Genomic DNA, 14,709 nt, shown 5'->3' on the forward strand with positions numbered 1-14,709 from the left:
TTCTTGGCAGCCTTCTGGAATTGCAAGGCAGCTTGGCTGTGACTCCTTTGGAAAACAAGTGTTGCTGGATAGTCTTACAGTAAAGAGTCGGTGCCTGATACTTCCTCTCAGTGTCGTGGGACTATGAAATATAACGAGCAGGGTAAATTACTGTTCCCTTAAAAGGCAGCAGCTGAAACTGAACTGTGGCTTTTCTAGAACTGCTTTTATTCAGTCACATTTTGGGTTTCAAGCTCTATTTACATGTTTTTGGTTTGGAGGTTTTGGGGGTTTAGTGTTTGGGGTCTCTTGGAATTTGTTAGGTCTTGTTTGTTTGTTTATTTGGTTGGTTTTGTTTTTACTCTGGATCTGATTATTCAGGTGCACAATTTTTAAGTAAGAACTAACCTCCAGATCACTAAGAACAATTTTATTTCTGCCTCTGTGTTGGTAATTACAAATGCGATGTTGCATGAAGAGGAAATTGAAGATTGGGCCAAATGGGTCTGCTGAGCTTAAGTTCTGTGAACTTACTCTACCTTACTGGCTGCAAAGCACCATTTGTAGCTTGAGGTTAAAACTTACGTGGTATGCTTAAAAGGAATGAGTGATGGATCATTTGGTTCATATCAGTTGGTCTCTCACCTTTGAGATATCATAAGCAGCAGCTTTTGGTTCTTGCTGAGTATACACCAGCCGTCTTCCCTGGAGCATAATCCACAGGTTGCCCAAAGCCAACATGAGTATATAAACATTCTTGATGGGTGAACAAGTCTGGAAATGAGAACAGACTTAGAGTCATGCTGAGTAACTGTAGAAAGTTGCATGAAGTTGTCAGAGAAGGGTTTATTGTTTAGGTTTTTTATTTCATGAAGCAGAATGGTTAATTGAATAATATATTTCTCTTGAAGGAAGCAGAGAGAGGATAACACAGATTTATAGTTCTGCAGTAACTGCCAACTTTAAAACTAGGAAAGTTTTGCAAACTCCAGCTGACAATGGATTAGATAGATGTCACATACAAAAGGGTTTCAAAAGATTTGATGAATATAGCTGTGTAAGACTTCCAAAATGCAGGTATCTTCAGTGTCATGCATCTTAAATTTTTCTTACAGTTAGCAATAAGTAACAGCAAATATCTGTTCAGGCTATTTCAGCAAGATCAAATAGTAAATAGTCAAGGAAACGAAAATTATTTTCAGTGTTAGTCCCTCTGGGCTGAGCTTATTGGCTCAGGTGCAGTTCCCTGTGAAGGCTTTATAAGGCTTGCAGACCTGAGCTGACACTGCAAAAATAGCGTAGAGGTGTCTTGATTTCTTACATACTTATTTCAGTTAGGTTCTCTTGCAGCTGAATCAAGGGCCTTGAAGAGGAATCTGAAACTTTGTTCAGGTCATTAGTCCACCAAATGTGACTAAACACTTAATCTCTTGGAGAATACCAGGATATCAAGAAAAATAAACAGATATACATGTCACTGATTTGTAAAAGAAGGTTAGGAATGGAGTATTGTGCTTTTTCCTGTGAACAGCAAAAGAGTCACTCTTTCATTTTAAGTTCCTTTCAAGCAAAATACATTGGGATTATCCCAGGCAAATGGAGGTGAAAAGACTCTTTTAAAATTTACTTTCTGTTTGAAAATATCTTTGTGATGTTTTGGGAATGTTGCTTTTTCAGTGTTACAAAGGCCACGGTGGAGGACGCTGTTATCACACTAGTAAATTATTTATATATACAGGGCAAATTCTTTGATTTAGCTAATCCTAATAACAACACTAAGAAGTTGTGAATGCCAAACTGGAAGTAGCTAAAAGTAATTTTCTTTAATTGTGCTCGTAAATATACAGTTAATAAAGCTGGTGGATTACATCCAAATTTTTCTCTAGCGCTCATCATTTTTAAGGGATTGTTCAACTTGTCACATCTTGACTTGATCTCTAAAGGGAAGTAAAATTTTAGGTATCTTCCTGAGGGGAAAGAAAAAAAAAAGATGGCTGATAAATTTCAAAGGGATTGACTGTGATCAATAAGTATGGCTCTTAATGAGAGGTGATGCTGAACAGTATTAGATAGTGAGCTACAGGAGGTCTTGTACGAGTAAGAGATTTATAGACTTGCATTTTGGGGATTATACTTAGAAATAAGGCATGCCTTGGCACTTGTTCAATGGAGACCGAAACTGGAATAACCAAACTTTCCTTTTTAAATGCTTGAATTAGAAGAACAGCAGGAGTGCTTAATTTTCTAACTTTTCTGTGCTAATTGCACCAAGGTTAGTTTGCTGTCTGGGGAGCAGCAGTAATTTAAATCTTGCAAAACTCAGAGTTGGGGGAAAATCCCTCTTTTGCACATTCATTTTAGTGAGATGTGCAGAGAGACTGTGGAGGAGTCACAGATGCTAACTTCTTTCAATTTCATTGGGAGTTAGGTTGCTAAATACCTTGATGAATCAAGTCCTAACTGATTCACTCAGGGTCATTAAGGGAATTTAAGTAGAAGAAAAGTAAAAGCTTATTTCCTTAGCCACAGTATAACAGGCTCTTTGCTGTAATACAACCCTTTCTGTTCTTTTCCTATGTTCCTTGTGCACAAAGACTTCTGTCATTCTCAGGAATACAAACAAGAAGCCTCTGTGTATGTTACAGGTATCTGCTGGGTCAGCCAAGCTACCTGTCTGCTTGTAGATATGGAGGAGTGCAAGTGTATGCATTTCTCACTTAAGTCAGTGGAACTGTAGATAATGAAGACATTCCGCAGTCATTTGTTTGGGGTTTTTTTATAGCCAGCATTTTTTCTATCAGCTTTGCATACACCACCTTTATCTAGAAGGCAGTTAAGTAAATGGTCATCTGTAGTGTTATTGTATAATATGTGTGAAATAGGGCTCTAGCTTATTGGACCAGTGACCATGACACTAGTCCGTTAAGCAAATTTCATCTCTGACAAATTAATTGATTTATATTTCTCTCTGTGGTTGGATACCAGCACTCCGTGGGTAGCAATTTCTTCAGGATTTTCCCATTTCAGATACTAATTTCTTGAGACTTAAGTATGAGCAGTTTGTTTTAAAAATACCGCTTTACAGTTATGTTTTCTTTTGTGTTATGCTATCACCACTGCTTTCTCCCTATCCTTTCTTGGGGGATGTGCAACACTTTGAGACCAGAGTGACCAAAGTACCCTTACACATACTATTATTATGCTTTTGTTTTATGTTGCAGCCAAGAGTTTTCACATTACTGCCTACTTTATGAAGAGATGGGTTAATCTCCGTTGTGCTCTAGGGAAACATTATCGTGGTAAGAATCGGTTTCTTAGTGTTACGTAGTCTTGCATTTATGGGGGGGTGGGGGTGGAAAGGAACATAAACAAATGCTTTGACATATTTCGGTCTACTTAATCACTATTTATTTTAGAGCCTGGTTTTGAGTTAGTTTGGGTTTATTGGTTTGGTTTTTTTTCCCCAAGAAGATGTTTCTGGGGGTGGTGGGCGGGGAAGAAAAGAAAAAGAAAGTGGATCTTACCATAGGATGGATTATTTTTTTTTTAACGCTTCATTTTAAATTTGTGTATGCTTTCCCCCAGGGTAATCAGCTCAGGCAACCAAATTCTCTAAGTATGATGAGACTCGGTGTTTTACTAAGTCTCTGCGGGGTGAATCAACCAGTGGTTGAAGTATGAATCCCTTCATTATTGTTTGAGTGTCTTGTGACATCAACTTTACCGTACAAGTGTATGCAAGAAAAGTCTTTCATTCACCTCAGTGCTATAAAATCTTTACATAGATGATGTCATTGGAACAGATTTTGGGTTTTTTCCGTGTTTTCTCGAGCCAAAATGCTCTGTAAGGAAGTGGTATCAATCCTGCCCCACTAACAGCAAGAAAAAGGAGCTATAACAATCACTAACAGAACAATTAGATGTCCTTAAAAATACTGTTATTTTTGTGGGAATGCTGTTGTTTTTGTGGGAATTAAATGCTGAAATCGCTCTTCAAATGCCAACTGGTCCATATTGGTTGAAGAGACTGGAGTGTTGATTTTAAGTATTTCATGAAACTCTACCAGGCTTCTGGAAGAATAGTTAGAAGAGCAGAGTGTCTGCATTGGTGTCTCAACAATGGTTTCTGTGTATTTGAACTTTTTAAAAAATTAATACTTCAAGGTACTTTAATTTTGTTGGCCAACAAGTGAGATTGTTACACAATGTAACAACTGGAATGAACCTGCCCTGCTAGTGCTGCCAAGAAGAGAGGCTCTGATGCTTCCATCAAAACTTTGCTTCCACATGAAGTTCCTAACGAGAAAGGAACTTAATTTTGCTGGATTTGACTCCCTAAAAATAGCAGAATAAGCACATATCCCCCCCCCAAAAAAATTGGCACCAATGTTTTCTGCCTGTAAGATACATCTAGGAATTCACAAACAAAAATCAGACATTGAACCTAGTAGAACAGGTAAGTTGCATACCTTAATTGGTGACACTCACTAACAATCTGAGGTAAACTTACCTAAGAGGGAATTACTGGAACCCCACAGGAAAATTCAGTTCTTGCAACAGCTGTCCAGCTTTTCTTTTGTAAACTATTTGAAAGACATCTGTAGTTTGAAATCCATTGTACCAGACCTTTGTGGGTGGCTGAAAAGCCTTGAGGTCTTGAGGAACACATGCAGAGAAAGAACAGTCCGCATGTAAGGCACACAGCATGAATGCCTCCTAAGACAGTTCTGCTAACAATTGATGTTTCTAAACAGCTTACAAAAGGCTCATATTCATTATCAAGTTACAGTAGCTTTACAAGCTATTGTGCCAATACAGATGCACTGGATGTCTCTGTGTATGCTTTTTCAACCAGTGGCAAATACAAGGTGACCTGTTTCTACATCCCCACCTTTCATTGTAATGGCTGTAGAAAAGTTGCTGCTGGGAAACACTCACGGTTTCTCAGGTACTGATGGAGGGAGGCTCTTGGTGAGGAAGCAGCACCTTACAGAGAGGTGATCACTGAATGGATGACCTGATTGTCACTGGCAAATTGTGCACATTGTGCCTGTACTCAATTTGTTGTGAGATGATACTCTAGTAAAAAAATCTACCAGGTTAACCTCATATTTTCTCTCAGCTATGCCCTTTACCTCGCATTATTAGGTAGTCTAATAAAGCTTTGTCTGGTTTATTCTAACCTGAGAACCCTTCAATTTTTAATCCTTGTTGTGTTCATAACAAACCATGTGATCTTGAGTAAAACATATAATTTGGTAGTAGTTAACCAATCTGTTTAATGACTTCAAAAATCACTGCAGCTGGTGTTTGAAACAGTTCGCCTTATATGGAGTTTTGATGTCAAATCCTGATTGAATGTGTTGAGCTGTGCTGACAACAAAATTTATGGCTGTTGTGATGGAAAGATGCAGCACCAGAATAGCACAAAAGAAATAATCAAAGTGGTTTATTGGTTCTGTCCAGGGGGTGCAGGTGAACAAATTTGCAGCCATGCCTATCCTCCTGGGAACTGAATTTACTCTGACTTACCAATGTCTTGGAATGATTTAAAAAGGCAAAGCAAAAGGAGATGGGGAAAAAAAAGAGAGATGGGAATGTTGAAGAGAGCAAAGAAACTGGAGTATGTGAAGTGCACAAAGTGAGTTAGTGCACAATTTAAAAACTAAATAATTTGGTTACTAAAATACTGCTTATCTGTTTATCATACTGTTGTATGTGGGTTTGAATATGGTTATAATTTTTTTAATCTTCATAGCAATTAATTTCTTTTTTACTAGAGCTGCGAGTGTTTCCAGACAGATTTCTAGTTTGTGTCAGTAAACTGGAATCTAGTCCAAGTGCCTGGACGTGTGAAAATGGTGTATTGGTATGTACAAAACTGTTCTATACATTTTAAGTTTGATTTCGTAGTGGTAAGATGAGTGTTTACATGTAGATGAATTTAATCATGTATTTGTGACTGTCGTCTTGGAACCAAAAAGTTACAATAGTTGGGCCAAAGTATTTAAAAGGATACCCTGAGGTGAGCCTGAAGCAGTCAAAAATGGGAATTCTCTGAATTATATAAGGCTCAGGAAAAGACCCTATATTTAGAAAGCTAGGTGTTGGTTTAGAACCTTGATTAGGGATCTTTCTTCTCTTTTTATTTTGTTTTTGTAACATTTTACTTTCCAAAATTATAATGGGGCCATTTTTGGGGGTTTCTTGTGTGTTTTCTGATCACTTGTTCTCTAAAACAACTCAAATGGATCAGTGCTAGATCTGCTGGGAAAAAAAAAAAAAATCCTAAAACATTTATGGAGAAAAAAGCACTGGTATATAGTTAAATTCCATAAACAATTCTACTTAAATATTTCATCCTGAAGGCTTTATCAGGGTCAAAGGCTTATGAATTTTATGCTGCAGTTAACTGCTGGTTGTCTCAGGAGTGCTCACATTGACCCAGGTGGCCTGCTTTAGGGCTGGCAGTCTTTTCTGTGCTCACAGCAAGTGTCAGAATTACATGCTGAGGTCTATGTGTGTTTCAGTAGTTTATCTTAGATGTATTAATGTATGTTTGACCTTTGAAAAAGAAAATTATTCTACTCCTTCAACTGAGTATTTTTTTTAATATCAAGAAGAGTGTTTTTATTATGCTAAAAGCAGCTTTTATTATCTTCATTCCTAGATTGGTAAATATCCTTAAACAGCAAAGGATCAAGCAAACGTTTTCCTCTCATGCACAAAACCAAGCTAATTGCTTTAGAAGCACTTTGCTATTTTCAAAATCACTACTTTTCCAATGTTTTCTTGAAAATTACTCAGGGTCTTTAAGTAGAAAACCCTATCTCTGCATTTTATCAAGATTTTTTGTGTTTTTTTTCTTGCTTAAAGTATCTTTTAGGAGATACCCAGTTTCCTCATTTGGTGTTTTTATTCTTTGCATAAAAGACAGGGTGTTTTCTTCAGTTTCTTTCATGTGATCCTTTCTAGTAAAGGAAACAAAAAAAATAGATTGTTATGGACTTCAGCTTGACTATTTTAAATTTGGCCTTAATCTATGATAAATTGTTTTAAAAGGGAGTTTAAACACTTGTGTTAGAAGAAGAAAAAAAAACATAGAGGGATCATAGCCTGACCAATAGTGAAGAGAGGAGTTTGCTGTACTTACAGATGCAATATGTGTGCATAGAACTGGTTGAATGGTCAGTTATCTGTAAGCTGATGTAAAGAACTAACAAGATGGAAGCAGACCGTTTTGGTATTTTAATTTTTGCAGTACTTGCTTAAAGGCTTCACTCCATGCTGGTTTGTTGATCGAGAATTTCTACATATCAGTAGTGAATTTGTCATGTAGTCCAGATTGATACTTTTCCAAATTGGAGGAGTGTTTGATTGCCACTGAGAGAAAATTTCATGGTTTTTGGTAGTGCAGAAGTAAAGCCTAAGGATCTGCACTTTGTGTGTGTATTTATCTCTATGCAATTTAGCAGCGAGTACACTTGAACTCTTAAACTAGACTTGAAGAGACCACCCAGAAGACCTTTCTGTTGATACACTCCAGTGTATTCTGTCATGGGCTAAATATGAGGCATATGTTTTGTTTTCCTCTGTATGTTGTTTGAGTTTGAATAATAATTGGATGCAAGTTCTTTTTAAATGTTTAATCAGCTCACACTCATGGCTTTGAGGGACCGTCTGTACTTCATAAAAGTAGTCGACTATACATTAACAGAGATGTTGTCACTTTTCAGTGTTGCTGAGTACTGCTGCAATTGACTTAGTCAAGACTTAACAATTTTTAATTTTGTTTAAACTGTTTTTATAATGATTTATGGTTTTAGTCAAGCTTCCTGAGCTTTCCTCAGCTCTGTCTTGACAATTCAGGCTCAATGCCCTGCTTTCCCATTATTTGGAACCAGTTTTATGTCAGCCTAATACATATTTTTTTTCACTGACTGCAACTCTTTCTTTACCTAACTTCATCCCTTTGTTCTTTGTCTTTTCACTGCCTTTCTATCTCTGAATTAAGGTGCACTTAAACTAAGAGTTTCAAGGGATATAGACTGATATGAAATGAAATTCTTACATCCTGCGTTGTAGGAAAGATCATAGTTAGATTGCTTTTGAGATAGTTGCAGGCATAAATCTTAGCATCAGTTGCTGAGATAAGCAATTTGAAGCCTTCTGCAATGCATGTTGTAAGACCAAGAAGTTGGATTAGGCAGTCTTTGACAAATTAGCTGTAAGGATAAACTAATAAGAGATTTGAGAGTGCTTCTAAGAAATAGAGCTGAAATCTATTGGTATGTTAATTTCTAATTTCTAGAATCTATTTAGAAACTAGTCTTTCTATGGTCAGATCTAAAAATAAGGCTTCAGGCAGCAATAACAATTTTGGAAGAAGAGAAATCTCTGTTAAAGAAACAAGGCAAGATATTGAAGAATAGCCTGACTGATTATTGCTGAGTTTAAACATAAAGCCATTGTGTCCTGTTCTGTCAAACTATATTTGAAATCCTGAATAGTTTTTATCTTGCAAAAGAAGAAAGTTTTGGGAACTTGGCAAAAGTTGAAACCCAGGGAAATACATGAGAGCTTTGGAGAGATTAATCATCTTTGTCAATGATGACATTTTCTTGGTTATTATTATGTAGAGAGCTAAAATGGAAAATTGAATATGGGTTATCTGAAGAAACAGTGGAAATGGGTGGAAGGCTTATTGGAGTGTTGTGTGCATTTTCAATGTGCTAACAATAGAGTATTCATTGATAACCACATTGGCTTTAAATTAGAATCAATGAGAGGAAGCAGTTGTAGGGAAAGGATGGAGGTTAAGCTAATAATGATATTGAAGTGGAAATTTGAATTTACCATTCATGTGAAACCAGAAAAGTGTAAAGCGGGTGATCCTATCTTGATTAAAAGGCTTTCAGGGTTTCCATGTAGCCTTGATATGTTACAGCAAGTATTATGCAAAAAGAAAGATTCTTTTCTAATCAGAATATAACTCTTAAAAAATAAAACCAACAAAACAAAATTCCACATGGGTACATGAAGGAGAAGAAAAATAGTGAAGATGCACTCAGCACTTCAAATCCTCAGCAGAAAAATAAAAGCAAACCATTTCATTTTCTTCACATGGGTCTGAATGTATAAATTGTGTCAACTCAGAAGTTGTAAAAACCAAATAAATTACAAACTCATAAGAGCATAAATGACATGATTTGCTTTGATACTGACTTTGCTGAGAAAAGGTTTCTGTTGTTTTCACAGAAATGTGTACCTACCTTTAATAAACAGGAGATTTAACATAAGAGTGAGCCTTTTGAAAGGTAGAATTAGAACTTTTCTGATTAGCAGTAATTTGTAAAGAGTAGTAGAAAACTTCACGTGGAATTCAGTTATCCTGAATACTGTTTTATTGTTAAGTGATAGATTGCGTGATATGTGAAGATGGAATGTTTGAAGAAGGACATGCTGCAAAACACAGTTGCACATTTCACACTGTGTAAGTGCTAATCATGGCATGGACCTCTGTGTGTGTGGGGGTGTATATATATATATATAAAATATATGTATCACAGTTGAACTGCTTTAGTGGTGGGCTACTTCTGAAAAGGTCACTCCACATGCCTAGTTCCAGCTTCATATTTCTTTCCTTCCTGGTTATAATGGACCAAGTGATTCTTCAGTCAGGAATGAATTAGTTCATTGACTTGATCCAGCAGAAAACGATTTATTTGTGAAGTTTCTCTGTTTTTTATTGAAGGATTAGTTTTCCGTCATGTCGGTTCAGTGAACCAGCTCATCCTGTACCCACACAGCTGCCAATTGTGACACAAAAAATGTTGCAAAAGCTTGCTGCCAGGATTTGGATGAAGAGAACAAGACCATCCCTTTAGGTAGCTGTTGATAATTACCCCAGTTTGGAATTAACTTCCAAAATGCACATTAATCTTACAGCAGCACTCTCAGCTGGGTTAGGAACTGGCTGGAGGGCCGAGCCCAGAGAACGGTGGTGAATGGTGCCACATCCAGCTGGCAGCCAGTCACTAGTAGTGTTCCCCAGGGACCAGTGCTGGGCCCCATCCTATTCAATAACTTAATTGGTGATCTGGATGAGGGGATTGAGTCCATCATCAGTAAATTTGCAGATGACACCAAGCTGGGGGCAGGTGTTGGTCTGTTAGAGGGTAGGAGAGCTCTGCAGAGGGACCTTGACAGGCTGGACAGATGGGCAGAGTCCAACGGCATGAGATTTAACACATCCAAGTGCTGGGTTCTGCACATTGGCCACAACAACCCCATGCAGTGCTACAGACTGGTTGGAGAGCAGCCAGACAGAAAGGGACCTGGGGATACTGGTTGATGGTAGGCTAAACATGAGCCATCAGTGTGCCCAGGTGGCCAAGAAGGCCAATGGCATCCTGGCCTGCATCAGGAATAGTGTGGCCAGCAGGAGCAGGGAGGTCATCCTGCCCCTGTACTCAGCACTGGTTAGGCCACACCTTGAGTCCTGTGTCCAGTTCTGGGCTTCTTAGTCTAGGAAAGATGTTGACTTGCTGGAATGTGTCCAGAGACGGGCAGCAAGGCTGGTGAGAGGTCTGGGGCACAAGCCCTATGAGGAGAGGCTGAGGGAGCTGGGGTTGCTTAGCCTGGAGAAGAGGAGACTCAGGGGAGACCTTATTGCTGTCTACAACTACCTGAAAGGAGGTTCTCCCAGGCACCCTGTGACAGAACAAGAGGACACAGTCTCAAGCTGCACCAGGGGAGGTTTAGGCTGGATGTTAGGAAGAAGTTCTTCACAGAAAGAGTGATTGGTCATTGGAATGGGCTGCCCAGGGAGGTGGTGGAGTCAGCATTCCTGGAGATGTTCAAAAAGGGATTGTACGTGGCACTTGAAGCCATGGTTTTGTTAGTCATAAGGTGTTGAGTGATAGGTTGGATTTGATGATCTCTGAGGTCTTTTCCAACCTTACTGATTCTGTGATTTGTTGCAATACTTGTCCTGCAGATGTGTTTTAAATGTGTTTGCATATAATATGCTTGATTCTTTTCAGTCATTTTAGGAAACATAGCTAGAGGAAAAGAACATTAAGCTGTGGTTTAGTAACTGTATGAATAGGGTTTTCTAGTTTTTGCCAGAAAGATAGAGAGGGAGAAACTGCAGACTAATGTACCCTATCTAAATACCACATAGTGGAGCAGGTAAAGAATAGGTTTTCTCTTTGAGTTTTCACTTTTGACACTTAAGTTTCTATCACATTTCTTTACTCATTCTTCATATTCTGCTCAAGCTGATGCAAGCCTGACAATACTGAAACATGCAGTCCCTTCTGCCTTTTTCTCCTTTCTCTTAGCCATGATGTTTGTCCTCAGTGTCTCTCAGTATTGGCTTATGTGGGCAGCGGGGTTGATTCACTGATCCCTCTGAAAAGAAGGGTGTTTTGAAGGGGTTAAGGAGTTTGAAAGTTTTCTTGTTTAGCTTTCAGCTGGATCACATCAGAGTCTCACAGCATGGCTGTATAAATGCTGGTGTTGATAAAGAGATTTGGCAAGACCATTTACTGGGTAAGGGTGAGATTCCTCTCTCATTGTCAGGATGGCTTTAAATTAGCTTTAATCGTAAGACTTCTTTCTCTGAGAAGCTACATCAGAAAGTAATGATACTAAGGTCTTCAACTTGCTTGTAAAGAAGAAAGCGGTGGCAGTTTTATAGTACTGCCTTTTATCCCATCTGTCTGCCTCTGCTCCTTGGAGATTACCACTCCTGGAGCGGAGCTTGCCGAAAGGGCTGTATGCCTGTGTCTCATCTTGCTGCATATCACAGTCATGTGGATTCATGCAAACCAAAATTCTCTGGTTTTTCAACTAGTGAATTGAACTGCAGGTGGAAGCAGTTGGGGCGTGTGTGTGCTCCTTTCTGCAGACACTGCAGTGAGGGTAGGAACCTCCTGCAGAAGGGGAGGGACGATACCTGAGAATGGTAACGCTGTGAATTGCTTCAGTGAGATCTGCCTGAACTTGTTGTAGTTTCTTCTTATAGCTTGCAAACTGACTATTTTCTGCATGACAAAAGTCTAACAGCAGTCTGCTGTTTGTTGTATTAATGATCCAAAGAAGTGGACAAATGATGAAATTAAATCTGACACCATTATTTCAATTAGTCAGGACTAGAGGAGACTTTGGAGAATTTCAGAGCAACCTCACAGAGCTGGGTAGAAAGGCATTTGGTTTGTAAATGAAAATCATCTGTTGATAAATGCACAGTATTTCTACTGAAAAGAGCAATTACAGTGTGCATGTACGCTGCTGTGTGAACTAACCGTATGATCTCTGGAAACAGGCTAAGGTGTCGATACAAGGAACTGATTGGAAAATCTTTGTTCTTGAGCCTTATTATCTTTAAAGCAGACAGAATATTAGAGTATGTATGGAATGAAATGGAGAGTAGCATTTAAATTGGCTTAAACCCAATAGCTAAGCTGAATTAATCTTCAATAAAAGATTATGTACCTCTCATTGTGCAAAATCCAGATGAAGGATAGCAGAAATACAAAAGGTCCTGTAACTGCAGTATAAATGACTAAGCACACAAAATGAGTTCCATATGAAGCAATCTTCAAAAAGTAGGAACAAATTGAGTAATCTTACTGATTTTGTTAGTTGCTGCTTATATGAGTGCTCTAGTTGATTTAAATGTAACTACTTAGTAGTGTTCACAAGATCTCATTTGTCAAAGCCTTGTGGTTATTTAAGATATTATCATCTGTCATCATCCTTTCACCTCCCTCATTTTCTTCTCCCCTTTCACTCTCCTTCTGTCATAGCTTATGCTGTTGGTGAAGGTGGATTTGAACTAAGATTCTGGACTTTGCACTGAAGTACAGTTTTTTCCACTTTGGAGGCTTTGAGAGGACAGGCACATCCAGCAAAGGTGCAGGGTTGGAAAGCTGTCAGTGATAATATTTAAAGGTACATTGAGGTAAAGGGTTTATTTAACTGATGTGCATCTGTGAGATTTTGATGACTCTAGGTTTAAATTATTTCAGTTTTTAAATAATAATTCTCTATAGTCCTGTTTGGCAAAGAGTATTTGATGGATTTGGGGGTTTAATTCCTTCAAAGAGCACTCTGTTCCTCACCCTTCAACACAAACCTGTTGCAACTAATAGGAATTTCATAACTTGATTGAGCATTAAGCTAAAATATATGATGGTAAAGTTCACAGAAGGATATTTTAATAATCTGCAATGATTTGAAAATATTTGGAGGGAGCAATCTCCAGTGTGAGCTTGAAAATCTTGGGGGCTTCTGGGGTGGTAGTGTTTGTTTTGGAAACCAGGCTAAAACATTGACTTAATTGTTGAACAGTAATTACCTCCTGGGCTGTGCAGTTTGGCCTGGTTTACATATTTTGCTGCTTTATAACTAGGAAGATCAAGAGTATTACTTATTCTTTCCAAGATTGCCTACAGTTGTTAAACTCTCTTGTACAAAGAGAACAAGTTTTTCAAACTGAGGTATTCTTTTCCAGATATTTTTTTTTTTCCCTGCAAGAATTGAGATGCTAAGTGTATGAATCATGTTGTATACAATATGTACTCAGGTAAGCCATATAATCCATGCTTATGTCTGGAAGGATACAAACAGAGTTTGTTTCAGGATTATTGATAGGTGTTTAGATACATGTATTCTCATACCTGTTTAGATGTGGTAGGCAGATAGAGGATCCTCATGTCAGGCTGTGGAAAGCTGTAGTACAGAATTACAGGAGTGCCTTCCTTTTCTGATGTCTGTGTAACAACTGAGTGGTAGATTCTCTTCCCTTGTGGTTTGTAAGTTGGGGAAAGGGGTCAGACTCCACATAAAACTGCTATCTTGCTTTATAAAGAGGTCTTTAAAATATAAAACATGTCCTCTTTCATAACTACTGGAGGCAGGAATCTTAAAACTGAAGGGAAAGGCTACCTAAAAGTGCAGGCTTTTAAGACACTGGTTTCTTAAAAATGTAAGAATTCAGCATTAATGTGTTCTGGTTTTCTTTGTAGTCCTTGAGAAGTTGGTTTGGTTGAAAAGCTATTGCCTTTTCCTCTGTTTCTTATCAGTGGACCCTTTCTCTGAAGATAGAATCTGAGTCTCGTATCATCAGTATAAAAATCAGAATGATTAATAGCTCAATTACTTAACATTAATTTTAACGCTTTTTTGCCTTCAAGCAAAACCAGCACGTGTCACATGCTTCTCAGCATGTAAATAAATCACTTGGTTTAGGAGCACCTTCTGTGGCTTTAGCAAGTGTTATGTATGTTCTTGCTCTCTCTGGTGCATGTAGGTGTCATTTTTTAAAAAGCCTCTCCCCCCAGCTTTAGGTTTTGGGGTTTTTTTTAAATGCAATATCACATTTTTGTTTGGTTTATGGTATTTAGAGCTTATTAGCATTTTTTCTGTTTTCTGTTGTCTAGCAAGTGTTCAAATGCAAATCTGCAGAAGTTATTTGCTACATTCAGAATATTCAGTGGTTCCTGCTGTGTGTAAAATCATTACAATCCAAAAAAAAAGGCTTCAAAAACAAGAAGGCATTTTCCTCATAGAAATCATACGCTTTAAGATAATTTGATGATACTTCAGGGACCTTTGGAGTTGCCATGGCTTATGTACTCAGTGAAAACCTGGGTTCACACCTTGTATTTTGAGAAACTAGAATGTAAATCATAGTATCACTAAGGATGGAAAAAACCTTCA

General features: G+C 38.1%; 1 protein-coding gene across 1 annotated transcript in view; it reads left to right on the forward strand.

The window, feature by feature from the left end:
• SLX4IP (SLX4 interacting protein) overlaps positions 1-14,709 on the forward strand; it is an 80,846-nt gene that overhangs the window by 57,574 nt on the left and 8,563 nt on the right. The window contains exons 5-6 of the mRNA XM_054178733.1: positions 3,201-3,278; positions 5,760-5,848. Coding sequence (XP_054034708.1) covers positions 3,201-3,278; positions 5,760-5,848 — 167 coding nt within the window. The remainder of the gene's footprint in view (positions 1-3,200; positions 3,279-5,759; positions 5,849-14,709) is intronic.

Source organism: Dryobates pubescens, chromosome 3, assembly GCF_014839835.1.
Source record: "Dryobates pubescens isolate bDryPub1 chromosome 3, bDryPub1.pri, whole genome shotgun sequence".
NCBI lineage: Eukaryota > Metazoa > Chordata > Aves > Piciformes > Picidae > Dryobates > Dryobates pubescens.